The sequence below is a fragment of the Morone saxatilis genome, unplaced genomic scaffold (genome assembly GCF_004916995.1).
Source record: "Morone saxatilis isolate NCDOM2014 unplaced genomic scaffold, NCSU_SB_2.0 Contig8, whole genome shotgun sequence".
NCBI lineage: Eukaryota > Metazoa > Chordata > Actinopteri > Moronidae > Morone > Morone saxatilis.
The window spans coordinates 22487800-22506016 of NW_023340257.1; the positions used below are offsets into that span (position 1 = coordinate 22487800).

Sequence of the window (18217 nt, forward strand, 5' to 3'; positions counted from 1 at the left end):
AAAAAAAAATACTTTTATAAAAAAAAATGACATGCTGCAGCTTTAAATTACAGCTCCTCGGAATAACACTGAAGTGCAGTATGGGAGTAGATGTACTAAGTTACTTTGCATGTGAGCTGATGACATCATTGAGTGCAGTCCTCCTCCTCCTCTTCCTCCTCCACCAGACAGGCTGCTGCTGAGGAGGATACACACACACACACACACACACACACAGCCAGAGGAATTATGCCCTGCCCAGCTGTGGCTTTGCCTGTTGGATGAGGTGACCTATGCATACTAAGTGATTCTCAGTCCGGGGATATCCCGGTGTTTTTGGTAAGTGCAAACTGTTTCCAGGCTCGATGCGCGGGGCTCGGTGAGATGTTTCTCCCCTGCAGCTGCAGATAGAGCCAAAATGGCTAGAGTCACACGGTAGCAGCTAGTTGCTACTGTTGCTAGCGTCGCCCCTTAATGGCTTTCAACTCGGGCTGAAAACGAAACAGCGCAAGGAGGAAAATGTGGCGATAAGTCGGGTTGAGTCTGTGCACAAGGCTACAGTGTTACTCTGCGTTTACACGACGAGGTAAAAGGATGGGAGGAGGAAATGCGACACAGGGACGTTTTCATTTATTCTCCAGCGACTCCAGTTGAATTAAAGCCCTCACGTATTGGTTCATTGTGTCATGGTTGACATTCAGTGAGTCACATCGCGTTGAAAATCAACAGTTTTATTTCTTCAAATGTTTTTTTTGTTGTTGTTGTTGTTGTTGTTGTTTTTATTTACAATGAGAGATTTAGTTTTCACGCACGTACAGGCCCCGCTCACGGTGCGGGTGTCGGAGCAGCTGTAACGGTACGGCGGATAATACTAAAGCTGTACGTTACCATCCCTGTTTACATGCACCTTACATGTGGACACAAAAAAAGAAACAGAGACCCGTTAGTCGCAACCTCTTAACGTGCTTCATTTTGCGGAGTATTCACTCAACATCAGTGTTTGGAGCCTCCGTGTCTCCATTATCCCCTGAAAGTGATGCGAGGCCCCCTAAACACTGCGCCGGGCAAACATAATGAGGAATCTCACGTTGTGCACATTTCATATGATGTAAAGGTGGAGAAGAGAAATGGAAACTGTGCTCAGTGTTTGAGGCCTTGATGTAAATATATAATGATATATCAGAATACAATTTGATCCAATGTGTATTTTATGAGTTATATTAGTTGTTGGATAGGGAGGTGTAACTACCACATTAATAGACATTTTATTAAACTGAATTTTATTGTGGTTTCGCAAAGTGGACATTTATTTTTATCATTCAGTGCTCATTCTCTGCAGATCCGAACCAGGTCGTATTTAGCTCACAATTCCTCTGATTTGTGTTAGTGAAGATTATTGAGGTCAAATGTCAGCTGTGATCTCTCCAGAGGATCCCGGCCTGTACGCCACTTTCATTACAGTTTGGTGGTAGTTTCCTCAGCATCTTCAGGACTTTTTTTTTTTTTTAGAATTGTGCTCGTATCCACTGAACATGTGCTGGAAAACAAATGTGATAACATAAGTCAAATGCAGTGATTTAGTGTTAATGCATTTACTTATCACCCATTTCTTTTGTTCCTTTATTTCTCACAGTTTAGCATGAGCATGGAAGATTATGACTACCTGTTCAAAATAGTTCTGATAGGAAATGCTGGAGTTGGGAAGACATGTCTTGTCCGGCGCTTTACTCAGGTTTGTATAAGTCTGAGCTCATGTGTTTGGAAATGATTATTGCATTAAAGAGTATTCGTGTATTAGACTGTGTATTCTCTCTTTATTTTAGGGCCTTTTCCCACCTGGACAAGGGGCTACTATTGGAGTAGATTTCATGATTAAAACAGTGGAAATCAAAGGGGAAAAGGTCAAGGTACACAAAGATTAAATTGTTTTTTAAAAATCTAAAATCAGATTTCTATGAATTTATGATGTGTAATAGTTGCTCACTTCAAATCTTGTGTTTTCCAGCTGCAGATATGGGACACGGCTGGACAGGAGAGATTTCGCTCTATTACTCAGAGTTATTACCGTAGTGCCAACGCCCTCATTCTTACATATGACATTACCTGTGAGGACTCCTTCAGGTGCCTTCCAGAGTGGCTGAGGGAGATTGAGCAGTATGCCAACAACCAAGTGGTGACTATATTAGTCGGTAAGACGCTTTACATTGTACTTTAATAACCGCTGGACCTCTTTTATCATCAGGCTCATTGTTCATTGTGAGAAAACTGTGAATATTACTAATGACGTGCGCTATATTTTACCGGAACTGGCCTGGTTTTCCGAAGCCCACTTAAATGTGAATTACCCAGCTGATATAGATCTGAATAGATTTGCAGAAGACAAAGCCAGTTTTGTCTTATTGCATGGTTTCTGTTACATTTTTGTCACGCCTAAGGAAAGAAATCATTTTTGTTTGGAATAAAAAGCTCACATGCTGTCTTTGCTTCCATCCATCCCACACATGCATGCACACAGGTACACCTCCACTTCCATCTGTCTTATCCTCACCCACACACCACTGTTCAGACTGTGTGAAAGTAGCCACATTCTTACCACTTACGTATGTTGACAGATGAATGCTATATGTCTTACAGGTAATAAAATTGACCTGGCGGAGAAGAGAGAGGTTCTCAGACAGAGGGCCGAAGACTTCGCTGAGGCTCAGAGCATGCTGTATCTGGAGACCTCAGCCAAAGAGTCCGACAATGTTGAGAAACTTTTCCTCGACCTGGCCTGCGAACTCATTCGAGAGGCCAAGCAGAACAAGCTGGATAACAATGACACTGCCCCAATGCCCGGCGAGGGTAAAACCATCAGTTACTTGAGCTGCTGCAGCCTCAATTAGAGAGAGCTCAGCCTTCTGGCCGTGGTAACTCAGTAGCCATTGACTGTAGAGGGCAGATGGCCGAGCCCCAATGCCTCCGTCCCTCCAAGATGGCATAAAGCCACTTCTTAGTCCCGTCATTTCTAGTCCCATGCCTTTTTTAAGCTGTACAAGGGGGTTAGTCAACTTTAGTTTGGCCTTCCAGGAACAAGCATTTTAAGATGCTGCCATGATGGAGAATATTGTCCTCGATGCAGGATATAAAGTATGTTGCCTGACACACCCAGGAATCTGAGTAGGGTTCCATTTTGTCCCCTTCATGGTGAAATGGCAGAATTTTTCTGTTGGATTTTCATTAAACATCAATATTCACCAGCAGTATTACGTGAGTAAAAAGTACTACCAGGTATTTTGTTACAGATTGCTCATTGCTGACAACAAGTGTCACGATCATTGGAGGTTATCAGTAAATGGTAACAATATGTTTACATACAGTACGGTTTTGAGATTACCAAGTCTGATGATCAAGTTGCAAAAAAAGTTCCGCAAACTTACCCTAAAATCTGTTGCACAATCATCCATTTCCCACTAATTGTTTTCTGCTCTGAAGATTGCATACAACTTTATTAACTTTTCATAATCTCATTTATGAGTAGTTATTTGCACCTGTCATTACAAACTGTGAAATATTTGTTCCCAGTAGAAGATTTTTACTTGCTGCTAAAATATGTTTTTATGTCAGATAACGTAAACCGAAACAGGAGTATAAATACTACATTGAAACAGTATTCTGTGACGCCATTGTTTTGTTTTTGCATACTCGCAGTGCTTGCAATTAGTCGGTTGTTATAGTATGAAGCAGTTGGAAAAGCCTCAGATATTGTCATCAGTAGAAATTATAAACAGTCTAATCAATTGACTTTTTTTATTTACTGTCAGCTGTTTCTTTTATCCATAGACGTGAATATTTCTGCCTTCGTTGTTGCTGCCTAGCCATGAAATTGTATCACTTTTTATTTGTTTGAACTGGTATGTTCATGTAGTTTCGTATGACTTGTTGTACTTCATATACTTTTATTGTGAAAGGTCTTGATTGTCCAGCATGTTTTGCCATAATTTGTAGTGTCTAACTTTATCTTTCATATATTTGCCATAACTGTAATGTACTGTATTGCACAATGCCATATACTGCACACTTATTTTTATTGTAACATTTTGTGTTTTGTTGTACAAACTTGTAGTACATCTTGGCACTTTGCTTTTATACTTTTTATTTTCAGTAATCCCTTTGTACAACTGGCGAGCATTTTGTTTTGCCTTTTACCTTAGATTTAACAGCAGTTACTTATTGGTGATCCTTTGCATCTTCTTGTCAACACAAAGGATAGGAAATACAAAGGAAAACACTATTGGGATGTTGTGCTTCTTTTCCTTTATGTGTACAAATTAATCCCTGAAAACTACTCTGTATAACATTAAATAATTACACTAAATATCTTATATTTGTCATGTTATTATTGCTTTTTAGCCTGTAAGTATGCTATAATGGCTGCCTTAACGCTTGTGGAGGTGGTGATGTAAAAACACAAATGTGTCGTGCCATCTACTGGTCACAGTTCGTAACTACATCTCTACAGGTTTTTAAGTGTTATTTTGAAAGTCTCCACCAGACATTTCAGTATGTCTTGGTTGAGTGATTGTTTGGGAGCATGTAGAAAAAGTTGTGCATTTATTTTGGCATTACCCAAATGTAAAAAAAAAAATATTTTAAAAATAAATGATTGATGGTTTTATCTTGCTGTTGGTTAGTCTGCTGGAAGATGTACAACAGAAGGACACAGTGTGTACATGATTCATCTTATTATAATGGTCAGATTCCACATCCATATACGTACATTTACAGGCAGGAAGCTTTGGTACCTTCAGCAAGGAGTTTTAGTTATTTATTTATTCAATTAGAGACTCTGTGAAACAAAAATCACTTCAAACTATAGCTTGTACTGTGTTACAATCAGTTACAGTTTTATATCACCCCTATCCTTAGGCTATAGGGTTAAAAAAAATGTTTTCTTTTCTTTTGTATAGTTCTTTTAACATATTTCGTACATGTTCGATACTTTATTATAGGAAATACAGAGGGGGAAATCAGACATATCATATATGCTTTAAAAAGTCAAATCTGTATAATTAAAATATTTAAAATAAAATAATCTCAACAGTTTGTGTGTCATGAGGTTGAGTCAGAGTATATATATATACTGTCATGGGTTAGAGTCATTGACAGTGTGGTCAGAGTATATATATATACTGTCATGGGTTAGAGTTGTGCAATGTGCTCTTATTTTGAACAGAAAGTAGGAAGCAGTTCTGGAGCAGGTAGGGTCCTATATGTGAGAAATATGATGGCATTCAGTGGTCACGTGATGTAACGTTAACCATATACCTGCATTTTATGATAACTTTATTTTAAATATTTCCTCAGATATCTTGCTTTGTCATATTGTTTGAATTGATTTAATTTAACATTATGATATGACATGCTCTGTAACCTAACTAACCTGGCAGGCATTCTGCCCTATACAAGCTGAACAACGTTACAGGTGTAGAAAAGATGTTCCTGAGATTTAATATCATTTTAACAAAAATGTACATTCAATTAGTCAAAGCAGAGTCCATACAGCCATGACAGCACACTAGTACTTCCGCTACGTCCTTAAAAAGTAAAACTTCCAACATGGGCAGAGGTAGTGATGCACTGACCTGCCTCCAGAATAAAATACCGTAACATTTCCGGTATTCATAACAATCTTTAAATCAGAAACCGGTGCAGATGGTGCAAAAACACAATTTTAGGGATGTGACACCTGAAGCAAACAAGCGACGGATCAACACATGCTTCCGGTCCACTTTTCTGCTTCGGGTTCGGGTCTGTTTGCGAGCGGAACATCAACGACGCGCACATGTGGCCACACATCTCAGACTCCCATCAACCCTTGCGGGTGTATTTACAGTAGGAGCCGTGTGCTTTGTGCTAGAGTGACATTAAAGTTGTTAAAAGGCTGAGAGAGGACGCTGAACCGGACGCTTCCTGCGCTCCGCCAGCTCAACGTAGCTCTCACGCTGTTTGACAACACCTCTCTGGTGCTGACAGGACAGTCTCACTTCCTGTCTCATACGGGACAGGTCTACAGAGAGAGAGAGAGAGACAGACAGACAGACAGAGAGAGAGAGAGAGCTCGTTATCATGTGCTGAGGGGCACTTTGTTGTGAGCAGTGTCGGACAGTAGCAGCAGTGCAGGCTGGAGTCAGGATGGGGCTTTTGGACAGAGCTGCTGCAGCTACCTGCGTGCTGACGCTGTGGCTCGGTTGTTTACACGTGATCGCCCTCAAATCACAACTTTTCACAAGGCTCGGCGGGTCGCCTTACTCCACTGAGACCCCCATCAGCTATGAAACACTTTATTTTGACCAGAAGGTGAGTTTAAAAATCTCTTATACTTTTAAAACTCTACATGTGTCTGTGGAAACTGTATTTCATGTTTTACATACTTTCCTTCCTCTTTTGAGTCTTTCTCTTTCACTTCACTTTTACATTTGATTTCTACTTGACAAGGCCTGAATTTAGTAGTGCAGAAGAGTCCAAATAAGTAAGATTGGCCCCCATATTTGGGCTGAAACATTAAAATACTGCATCAAATATCAGATTATATTATGTGATGATCACTGGCTAATTATAGTTTGCTGACTTTTAATTGACCACTACATTACTTGGCTTCATTGTTTGCTGTTTACTAATATCTGCACCACTTGCTCTTTCTGAAAAATTCAGTGCACTTCATTCTGTGGAGGTTGTTCATGTGTTGTGTCAGCAGACAATAGGTGTTTCCCTCCTGCTTCCTGTAGTGAAGGGAAAACCATCACAATTGGCTCTGTTCCTGCCAGCAGAACTGTAACTATCCCTCCTGGCTCCCTGCCTAAAAAGGTCTCCAGGGCCCAGTGAATGTGAAACCCTTTACCTCAGGGTGTGTTTGAGAGATCTTCATTCAGCCTTTACATTTTCCATTTACTGTTACTTCATGGAGAATCAGATTGCATGTTGAGCGTGTGCGGCGGTACGCAACGCAGCATCACGTTTACTGACTTGTGAACCTGACTCATACGGTCACAAGACTGTGCTTGTGTCTTAATTACTCTTATTTTGAAAAGGGTAAGCCAGATTAATCACATTTAAAGAATGACCATGTAAATAAAATTAATTATGGTTAGTTATACTATAGTTACTCATTATAAGGCAGAATCTTGCAGCCACCTTTATTATTTACTAATTAATTAGTTGCTTCAGTTTATATACAGTACTATAACACTCTGCTATTTATAGAATCTGAACACAGGTCATGATGGTGCATTCAGGTGCTCCATAAACAGGTGTATCTATCCACAAGTATATAGTTTTAGGGTCTAAAATGTCAGGATCACTGAGACTATAACTGAAAATTTCTCAGTTTTGTTACAGTTTTGCCTCATCTGGGTTTCATATATTGTCTCTTAGAGATTTGTTTTTAAAAGAGACTGAACATGTGTAGTCAAACCACACAGTCTGTACATCTAGGGATCTGCTTGTATTTACCCTCAAACTTAAAACTCAGTTGAACATTTAAGACATCGAACAGTTTTGGAAGCCAAATCCACGCTCGTAGACATCGGAAAAAGTGAATAGAAACAACACCTGATGCTGTTTTAACCAGTGTTTCATGGGTTAGTGAGGTGATTCACGAGTTAGACACTTTAGAATAATACATTAATTAATATAAAGTGTATATTGACAACACACAGAAGATTAGTATTTTTAGAGATTAGAGATTGAGAGTTATTATTGCAGCTGTTAGGATCATCAATTAATCATTAAAGTATTTTTTTAAGCACAAATGCTAAATATTTGATGGTTCTGAATCCCCAAATGTGGTGATTTGCTGCTTTTACTTTTCTTACGTTAATTTGAATGAAACATCTTTGTGTTTGGACAGTTGATCAGACAAAACAAGACAATTGATTATGTCACCTTTGGCTCGAGGGAATTGTGATGAGCATTTTTAACTATTTTCTGATGTTTTAGAGACCAAACATAGACCTAAATTAATGGATCGATCAAGAAAATAATACGTCAGATTAATTGAAAATGAAAATAACCATTAGTTGCAGTACTAAGTAAGATTTTCACACACTGTTGATGCACTGAACAGTATTTGGATTAGGGGACAATGCTCCACACCTGGTCCAACCCACAACATCCTGCCTAATCAGCCACACTGACAAGAAGATAAAGACCATTTCCTCCCTTCTGAAGCCCATTGTCATGTCTGATGTGTTTTTTTTGGGGGGTTTTTTGGGGGGTAATCAACGAGAAATTGTATGCTTCTTCTTGACAAGTACAACAAATAAAATCCCTGTTATCCCTTCCTCAGTAGCAGTAGCAAGTCTGCTGTTTTTACAAAAGAATCATCAATCATGCAGCCTTTTTCTGCACTCTCCGTGGGACAAGCCGCTGTGAGGAGAGCACAGAGTGATCTAGCAGTTGTCCAGAGGAAATCCTCTTGACTGCATTTTGCCTCAGGACAATGAATGGAAGTGTCCTTTAGCATCCTCCAAATGAACTGTTGTAGTTTACTGGAGCTTGTGCTTTGGTTGTTTCCCTCGTGTCTCCATTTGCTCGATTGTAACACAACAGTCTATTTTCCCGTAGAATAGTTTAAGGCCTGGTCCAGTAGTTGTACAGTATGTGGACTGAATTTTAATTGAAACAAGTGCTGCCTTCAGTAACCACATGGTGGCACTACTTATCAGGGTGTGGATTTGTTATGAAACCAATCTCATAGGTTTTGTGATGTGCATACTGAGTGGGTGCAAGTGATACTCACCAGGGGGCCTTTTGGTGAAGCACTTCAGATACTCAACCACTTTAGTTTGGGAATTTACATCATAGTGTATAGGAATATTTTGTTTGCATTGCAAGAGAATTTGGCTTTCAATAATTGAAGAGATTCACTCCCAAATTCAGACATCTACCATTTGAAAACCCTTGTATAAATAGAAAATAACACAAAATCTAAACAAATAGACTTTTTGAAGGACTTTAAGCAACTTAAATGCTTTGTTCACAAAATTCTAACATTATACCACTGAAAATTATTTTGCTGCCGAACTGCTGAACTTTTCCTTTAAACTGTCTCATAGTCCCCTCACACTTAAAGCACTGCCAAGAGCTAAGGAGTCGAGGCTTGAATGAACACATTGAGGCCCCAGAATCTTTTTGCTGTCATTGGCTCATAAAATCGCAGCCTCCTTTGTATCCACTGAGGGGGGCTGCGAGCGAGGACGGGTTGAAAAACAAAACAAAAACATTTTGTATTAAGTGTTGGGACTGTTTCAAGGGTTGGACAATTCGGCAGCCTCATGGGGTTGTCTTCTCTGAAGTTGTTGGTTTCTTTCGGCTTTTGTTTAATAAAGACAGGAAGACAGGAGATATAGTTGAAATGGGAAGATACCCCAGAATCCCTGAGGTCTGATGAAAGGATCAGAGCTCATCTAAAGTGGAACTAATGTGGCATCCCTTAAACTGGCTCCAACATTTTTTAATACAAATTGGGGCTAATTACCCTAGAATCCAGCCTCGAGACTGTCATTTCCATAGCCATAGTTGGCACGGGGCCAGGTATCCACTGATCACATCCAGCTCGGAGCAGTTTGTGTGGACTAGACTGCATCCTTTTAAATGCTATGTGTAGATATTAACATCAATAAATGATTGCCACATTAGGTATTCAAGTGTGCAGACAGTATGTACTAATACATGTTGCACGTTTTAACTGAACACATTTAGGATTACACATTAGTTTTATTTGGTTTCATGTTTTTATTTGTTACAGATTGATCATTTTGGATTCCTGGAAGATGGCACCTTCAAACAGAGATACCTTGTGGCTGATAAACACTGGAAGCAGCCTGGAGGCCCTGTTTTGTTCTACACTGGCAATGAAGGCGACATCACCTGGTTCTGCAACAATACTGTAAATACCCCATCTGTTACCCTGTATTTACACCGTGCACAGTCCTCAGTCTAATTCAACACTTGTCATTGTTTTCTCTGTAGGGCTTCATGTGGGAAATTGCGGAGGAGTTGGGCGCCATGCTGGTTTTCGCAGAACATCGTTACTATGGAGAGTCCCTGCCATTTGGACCAGACTCGTACAGTGTAAGTGGAGATGCAGCTTTACACTTGATTGTTTGATGTTTGATTACATGTTTTTTGTCTTTTTGGGGTTCCCAGCCAGTAAAACATTTGCGTCTGTACACTGCCGCTCAGTAGATTGGGGTCACCTGTAATATTGGTGTTTTTCTTCTCTCCTTCAATAATTGCTATTTTAACACAGATAAAAAGACTATAATTCAGACACCAGATGTATTATTTACACTTGAAATAGTTTTGGCATTAAGAATAAATGATTCAAACTTTCATTTAGTCAAAAGTGCTGCATGACAATGGGGAATACTGTTGTAACCATTTTTCCAGCCAATACCCTTCGATTTTTTATTTTATTTTTTATTTTTTCCAGTCCAGAAAAGCAGAAGTGACCCTAGATCATTACTTAACCACAACAGTGCTTGCAACCAGGCTGTAGTTTTTGGGAACCTGTTTTTCATTGGGCCCTCTGCTTTCTACTCAGTGGTCAGATTGAATAGGTTTAAACTGTGATTTGTCAGTCCACAGTATGCTCAGCTGATATTTCAGTAGCGCTCACCCTACACCAACCTTCTATTTCTATTCTGAAGTTTTAAAAATATCTTTGTTAAAGCAACATGCCTGGTAATTCCTGATTGTTATAGACATTATTTTGCACTGAAACAGGAACCTGTTCCTGTTTAAATCTGCGGGGATTTTTGATACTAAGCTTCCAGTTTCTTTTACAAATGTCTTTTTAAAAATGATTTCTTATATTCTTATTTAACTGTTGCTCAGAGGTATTTTTGTCTCTTTTTGCCCTTTCAATTGTCAGTCTGCTTGAACCATTGTGCATATATGATGATTAATTAGAAACCATCATATGTATCAAAATTTGCTTTGAAAAGGTGACATGTTTTGTTTCATTAAACTTAAACCAGTTAATCAGTTAGTCTAAAATGTGGCCATAACAGATCATTCAATTATAAATGTTCATTTTCAGTTTTTAACATGTTATTCTTCGAATTAAGCTAAATTAATGCTGTCAAATTGGTTTGGCCAAAGGTGGCCAGGCATTAAGCGCTAGTAGCTAAAAGTGTAAAAATATTTGCCAAAATAAATTTCACTCCCAGTGCCAGTAAATCATTTTACATGTTTATGGTTGTGTGGGAATTGTCAGACATTTTTATGGTATTTTTTTGCCTTTGTGTGATAGTGACAGGAGAAGAGGCAGACAGGAAAAAGGAACAGAGAGTGGTGTGTCATGCAGCAAAGGTCACCAGCTGGAATCCAACCGATGGCTGTGTGGCATGAACTGTAACCATTCAGCTACTTAGGCACTCCCAGACAATTCATTAATAATTCTACAACAATAATTTTCATTTGCTTGCAGGACAGCAAATACTTGAACTACCTGACCTCAGAGCAGGCCCTGGCAGACTTTGCAGTGCTGATTCAGGACCTGAAGAGCACTTTACCTGGAGCTCAGCATAGCCCCGTCATCGCTGTCGGAGGTTCCTATGGAGGGATGCTCTCTGCCTGGTTCAGGATGAAATACCCTAATATAGTTGTTGGGTAAGATGTTAGTGCAGATGTGGGGACCAGGTTAGATGTACCGAACCAGGCAACTGTATTTTAACTGACTCTTCGAGACTGAAATGACAAATGAGGGTTCAGCCTTCTTTGGACAGAGTGCTTATTCAGTGTTTCTTCCTAAGTTTTGGCTGTCAGTGAATAAATATAATAAACACAAGACGTGTTAGGCTACACACCCTTGCTCACAGGTACGGCAGAAGCATGTGACATGAGGTATCAGATTTTCAATCCATTGACTTCCATACCTTCTATACTGCTATTGGAATCACTCTGCTGCCCCAGCAAAAATGTTACACAAACTGTATGCAGATTATGCAGCATAATGGATGTGCAGCTTGTGTCATTTTGGAAATGGTTTTGCTTCTGATCATATTTCAGAGCTCTTGCATCCTCCGCACCAATATGGCAGTTCCCTGGTATGGTGCCATGTGGAGACTTCTACAAAATAGTAACACAGGACTTTGCCAAAAGTGGGTATAACTGTGATGCAAACATCAGAAAGTCGTGGAAAGCTATCGAAAACGTCTCTTCTACTGGTAAGTCTTACAGTCATGATGAGTTGATTTATCTTATCTGTCAGGACTTGTTAGAATTATTCAGAGTAATATATGAGCCATGTTTAATCTCATCTATGAGGAAGAATTATACGAATTTGTACATGTTTATCTATATGGTCCATATGTTAATTTAATTAACTGTCTGCTAAAGCCTGAAACCAGACAGCTGTTACTTAAACTTGTAGTGCTATTGGATATAAAATCTTGTGCCTCTCCACAGATGAAAGATTGTAAGACGGATCCTTAAAATTTACAACATACATAACTCAGACTATCTTAGTTCTTTAGTATTCCACTCAGACCTGAATAAGACAGTGTTCCCCTGACAGGATCCCCTGGTACCTTTTTCATTATCACAATCCTAAACTGTAGGAATAAGCTTTATTGAACTGAGTGGTGCTTTTTTATTCCTGTCACACCGTCAGTGGTAATAGTAAACCAATAAAGAAGTCGACACCACTTTCTAATAATGCTGCTTTTAAATAATTTACTAGTGCATTATAGAACAGAGGTATAAGCTAACTTTCAGGCTGCCAAGTTATAGAATATCCTCCTCGAGCATATCACTTGTCCCTGACACTACAAATGTAACACTTAATACATGAGTTGTTAATAAATGAATTTTGGTGGACAAACAGCACCCTTGAGGGTACTTTTCAATGAATTTAACAGCTAGCAAGAAAGTGTAAAGCTGGATGATGATTGTCGATGACCTGGCAACAAAAGTGTTGTTCTTATAATGGCTTATAACTAATCTATAATGCGTTAGTGAATGATTAACAACAATAAATAAAGCCATTAGTTACACCTTCTAAATCATTTGAATCAGATTAATGATGCTTTATTACAAAGTGGTACCAAAAAGTCCATCTCATCACTTTCATTCACATCCCATATTTTCAAAATGCAGTTTGAAAACATCCCTAAGGTAATATCAAAATCAAAGGAAGAAATATTCCACATGCTGTTATTATTTTTGTACAGAACATGTCACTCCACTCATTTATTGGAGCCAAGGAGATTTCAAAACAACACCATCACATTACAGTGTAAGTAAGCAAGTACTGAAATAGCCGGGCATTTGTCATTATCCGCCAAACTATAGTTAAACAGGGACGACATGCTGAGTGATGGTGGTTACTTTTTTAGCCAATCACAGTGACCCAGAAGCTTCAAATGATGGATGATGGTTGTCAACTTGTTTGCTGTTTTTTGGTTGCACCTGTCCCAAAAAAATACTGAGGACTGAAAAAGTTGAAAAAGATATGACGAAGAAGATGCTGAGCAGCCTGTTACTTGAACCACAATAAAATGTTTGTTATTTTATTAGTATTTAGCGGCTTGCGCTGTCAGCTTTGATCTCACATGTGAAGACCCATGGGAGCTGTAGTTGTTAAATTCTAACTAAATAAAGATTGTTTTATCTTCGTCAAAGTCAACTTTTAGCACCCAGTAATGTAGTGGATATAGTTGTAGACAGGCATGATAATATGGACAGAGCAGTTCACATGAAAAAGGAATTACTAATGTAATGACATTTAATCCTTTATGCTCTCTTTTCTCTCTTTTGACTAGCGGCTGGCCTTCAGTGGATGTCAGAAGAATTCAGTTTATGCACCCCTCTTAAAAACAAAAATGAGGTTTTTGGCTTCAAGAACTGGCTCCAGGAGACTTGGGTAAATCTGGCTATGGTAGACTACCCCTACGAAGCAAATTTTCTTCAGCCACTTCCTCGTTGGCCGATCCAGGTACGTACAGCCTCTAGTAAAATACTGTATCTGAGGGTTCGAATCCGACCTGCGGCCCTTTGCTGCCTGTCATCCCCTCTCTCTGCCCCCCTTTCCTGTCTGTCTTCAGCTGTCACTAAAATAAAGGCAATAAAAGCCCAAAAAATATACAAAAAAAAAATACTGTATCTGCAATTCAAAAAGGTGTGACAGTGGTTGCTTTCTAGCATGAACCAAAAGTTGTAGTTAAACTTCAAATAGATTTAAAAGCTAAACGGTTTGTACTTAAATGCAACTTTTAAATTTTGTTTGTCTTTGGTTAAGCGCCCGATTTGGCCTGACAGCCTGTCCTTAATTGAAATGAATGTGTGATTCAGCCGATTGTGTTACAAGTGTTTGTTGTGCTCTTCCAAGCTTTTGTTTACAACAGCTGTCAATTTACTTCATTAATATTCATAAGGATCTAGTTTCTTTTAGATTTTAAGTATTCTTTAGATGAGCAGCTACAAGTAAGCCACCGTTCTTTTCTTCTCTTGTACCAGTGGTCCTTTCATTTGCACACTCCGTCAGATCTCTGAGGTGTTCCTCTTAGGACGCTCACATGGCACCACAGAAAGAGGACATTTGCCCAGAGCAGCTCATGAGGCCATTAAAACAAAGTTCCACCACTCTCATTTGAATAAGACTGTAACAAATACTTCACTAGACACTTGATGTGGAAAAATTACTTGCCAAAACTGAAACAAAAACTGCAATCATTTAATGTGGCTAATGCAAAATAAAGTTTTTTTTAAACTTTCTTCCCTGTTTTCAACATTACAAAACCTCCTGTGTTTTTATGTAAAAGAGCTTGTGACAGTACAGCGGCTTTTCTGCCACTGCTGATTGACTTGGGTGCAGTGTATTCTACCAGTCACCTTGGCATGTCACGTGCATAAACCAAGCTCTGCTATTGACCCCCGACTCTCTGTTTGGTTCTTCAACACCCCTCCGAGGGCCCCATAGAGCAGGCTGACACTAAAACTTTTACTAGCGTGATACATTTTTTGTTTGCTTATTTGTTCATCATTTAGCCACTGAATAGTTCCAGGAGCGCCATGTAAGGTAAAATAAACACTAAATGGTCATTTTTAGTTTTTTTGGCTCCTTGCCTTTAATGTATGCGACCCCTATGGGTGGTTTAAGCGGTTTAGGCAGTGGGTGCAAAGAGGAGCTTTTTTAATGACAAAGCTAATGTGATTATCTGAGTGAGTGTGAGAACGGGGTATTGAGGGCTTAGAGGAGGGAAATCTGTTGGCAGAGATGAATGTATAAGCCTAATCCTATCTGAAAAGTAAGGAGAAGATGCTTTGGAGCAATTGCAGTGTTTTTTTTCACGGTATAAATCTTTGGTTGGACATGTCTGTGGCCCTCCTCATCCATCGACCACCAACTCCTCCCCAGCCCGCAGACAAAAGCCTTAGTAACAGACTCCACACTAGTGCAGCTCCCCTCCAACCTCTAAACAAGAAAGCCCAGTTTCTTTGCCTCACAAAGAGTGCAGAACAACAGCCACAGCCAACTTTGCTGCTGCAACCATAACAACACGCAGCGAAATTAAACAAAAGCTGAAACTCAAATATTTATCATTCACGCTATTAATTCCGAGAAATCAACCGTGGTCAAACAAAACAGTAGTAATGAGAGCAAAAAACGTTAATTTAAAATCTTTTATATTGTTGGCTTTAAGTAAATGGATGTTTTTTCCTCTGGTGCCAAGATTAGAGCAATAAATTCAAGTTCATTCCAGGGAATTTCATATGCAAATCAGGCGCCACCACTTTATGTGGAAAAACACTTTATGGGCCACTAAGAGTAAACTTCAGTCTTGCAAACAATACAGATATAAGAGAATTAGTTTTGTTTAAGTTTAAATTTCTCTCTTCAATGTAATTTCAAAAGAAAATGCATGAAATCTTTAATGAATTTAACATTCACAAACCTGTAGTTAATTTTGTGTTTTGCTTGTTATTGTGTCATGTTTCCAAGGTGGTGTGCAAGTATCTTGCTTTCGATTCCACCGTTTCTGACTACCAGCTGCTGCACGGTGTCTCCCAAGCGGCCAAGGTCTACTACAACTACACCGGAAGCTCTTCCTGTCTCAACACATCTCAGACAGCAACCGGCAGCCTCGGTTTCCTCGGCTGGTATTACCAGGTGCGGTACACACAGAGTGCAGGGATCAGTCTTGTCATGCTGAATAAATCGCTGCACAGATGTGTCAGTGGGCAGCTTTACCTGTCACAGTGAATACGTGTTCAATCCCTCATCCCCAGGCCTGCACCGAGATGGTGATGCCCATGTGCACAGATGGCGTCCATGACATGTTTGAACCTGAGGAGTGGAACTTCCAGGCCTTCTCTGATGGGTGTAACTTCATGTTTGGTGTCAGGCCGCGAGCTGACTGGGCTGGCACAGTCTACGGGGGGAAGGACATCACCTCTCACAGCAACATCATCTTCAGGTAAACATCCCTTATACCAGACTCAGGCAGAAGGTTCCCTGTGTTTTCTGGGTTTGTCTAGTGCAGTGACAGCAATTAAAGTGCAGAATTTGATTGACTTTTATTGCAGAGAAATTAAGAGTGCCCACCTGGGTAGCGACAGGAGGTAGACAGAAGTATGTAAAACTTAAATGAAAAAGCACCGACTCTGATGTAGCTCAATCATAACCACTGGGGTGGGTCATGTTAGGTTGAATACCAATTAGCAGCTATTGTCAAGCTATTAAAAGGTCTGGCATTCAGCATCTTAAAAAAAATAAAATCATAACATATGCCTATTAAAACAGTGCTGCCAAAAATTACCAGCAGTTTTAATTTGTATCTAATAGCCCATGTGGGGGGTTGACAGCTGTGCTGTGCTTGAAATTGGTTTGTTTGTTTGTTTTCCCAGCGTTTATATGGAAATATAAGACATTACAAGACATCGACAGTTCACAGAACACACACTGTGACGTAGAAGTCACCATTTATGGTTTCGTGTTGCTTTGCTGATGCCCCGAGCCCTAACTGAATTCCATAATATGTTGTACACAAGTGTCTGATCATATATTTTCACCACACACTTATCTCTGCTGTTGTATTTCAGTAACGGAGGACTTGACCCATGGTCGGCTGGTGGAGTGACTTACAACATAACAGATTCTCTGGTTTCTATTATGATTCCTGATGGAGCCCATCATTTGGACCTCCGCTACAACAATGACCACGACCCACCCTCAGTCCGCGCTGCACGGGCCTTAGAAGTGAAGTATTTTCGAGAGTGGATCAAGCAGGCTAAAAAGACATCGACCTCTTAGGCCCTAAAAGAAGCAAAATGTGACGCGACTGGGATTGCCTAGTTTACTTTGCATGCCATGGTTTTTCACAGGGTGCTCTCGCTGTCATACCAAAGTTTCTTTTTAATCAGATGATTTTATTAACATTAAATTACATATTTTTATTTTAGAAAATGAACATTGCTCTTGATTTTAATAACAATGCCAATCACTTGAGGGTGTTTTTTTAATCTTAATCATGTGGCCATCAGTGCTGGAGTATCAAACTACAATTTTCTTTGACCCAGTTAGACACACTCCATTGCTTTATGCCAAACTTTAAATGTATAAAGGGCTTGGAGACAGAAAGGTACTGTAAAATCTGATCTGTTTGTCATGAAAAAACCTTTGATAACAATGTTGTAGTTGTGAATATCTTTGGTTGTTTATTCATGTAATCGCATTATCATCATCAAAAGCCTCGGCCATTCTCATTATGTTTTTCCTCCCATGTTAAAGTTACCAAAACTCTCTTTGCCTCTAAGCTTGTGTTTTTGTGTTTTCAGTCAGTGTTACAATCAGGGATACATTCAGAGTTTTTCACATCTTTAAATTGGATTTTTGACACATTGAAAAAAGTTTTTTTGTCAGTCTTGTTGATTTTGCCATTGTTGTTGTTTGTTCTATGTATACTGTAAAATGCTTAAGTACACCTAAATAAGTCTCAGGAGAAATGTTTGACACCAAATATAAAGAAAATGTCCACTGCACTGAGTGTAATATTAAATTTGCTGTTGCTCACAGGAGAACGGTGCCATCCTTTTGTCTTTTAAGTTTTCTATTTATGTCTTACACCGCCTTTATTAGATATGCTGTCATACCCAAGAAACACGTCTGCCAGTGAAAATTATTAAAAAGATACAAATCATATTGTCATATAATCTTTCTAATTGTCTTGTAATCATACATGGACATACCATT

The 18217-nt window shown here is 39.3% G+C and overlaps 2 protein-coding genes across 4 annotated transcripts; both read left to right on the forward strand.

The window, feature by feature from the left end:
* The first annotated feature begins 155 nt into the window (after positions 1–155).
* rab30 (RAB30, member RAS oncogene family) lies at positions 156–4332 on the forward strand. 3 transcript variants are annotated; one of them, XM_035680555.1, is made up of 5 exons: positions 156–318; positions 1613–1711; positions 1803–1886; positions 1985–2168; positions 2614–4332. In XM_035680555.1, exons 2-5 carry the CDS (start codon positions 1619–1621, stop codon positions 2862–2864), a joined length of 612 nt encoding a protein of 203 aa, XP_035536448.1. In that variant the 5' UTR covers positions 156–318; positions 1613–1618; the 3' UTR covers positions 2865–4332. The 3 variants fall into 3 exon arrangements, with proteins under 3 accessions (XP_035536448.1, XP_035536451.1, XP_035536449.1); XM_035680558.1 differs by lacking the exon at positions 156–318 and adding an exon at positions 393–679; XM_035680556.1 differs by lacking the exon at positions 156–318 and adding an exon at positions 393–565.
* Positions 4333–5761: 1429 nt separating this feature from the next.
* prcp (prolylcarboxypeptidase (angiotensinase C)) lies at positions 5762–18045 on the forward strand. Its single transcript, XM_035680318.1, has 9 exons — positions 5762–6318; positions 9767–9907; positions 9991–10092; positions 11453–11634; positions 12034–12191; positions 13788–13960; positions 15968–16135; positions 16255–16442; positions 17068–18045. The coding sequence occupies exons 1-9, from the start codon at positions 6154–6156 to the stop codon at positions 17276–17278; spliced, it is 1488 nt and encodes a 495-aa protein (XP_035536211.1). The 5' UTR covers positions 5762–6153; the 3' UTR covers positions 17279–18045.
* The last annotated feature ends 172 nt before the right edge of the window (positions 18046–18217 follow it).

What these genes read in the sequence shown, in the direction of transcription:
- rab30 (XM_035680555.1), top strand. Translation starts at nt 1,619, where the DNA reads ATGAGCATGGAAGATTATGACTACCTGTTCAAAATAGTTCTGATAGGA. An exon ending in TTGTCCGGCGCTTTACTCAG is followed by an intron (nt 1,712 to 1,802) that starts GTTTGTATAAGT and finishes TCTTTATTTTAG; the next exon opens with GGCCTTTTCCCACCTGGACA. An exon ending in TCAAAGGGGAAAAGGTCAAG is followed by an intron (nt 1,887 to 1,984) that starts GTACACAAAGAT and finishes TGTGTTTTCCAG; the next exon opens with CTGCAGATATGGGACACGGC.
- prcp (XM_035680318.1), top strand. Translation starts at nt 6,154, where the DNA reads ATGGGGCTTTTGGACAGAGCTGCTGCAGCTACCTGCGTGCTGACGCTG. An exon ending in TTGGACCAGACTCGTACAGT is followed by an intron (nt 10,093 to 11,452) that starts GTAAGTGGAGAT and finishes ATTTGCTTGCAG; the next exon opens with GACAGCAAATACTTGAACTA. An exon ending in TTCCTCGTTGGCCGATCCAG is followed by an intron (nt 13,961 to 15,967) that starts GTACGTACAGCC and finishes CATGTTTCCAAG; the next exon opens with GTGGTGTGCAAGTATCTTGC.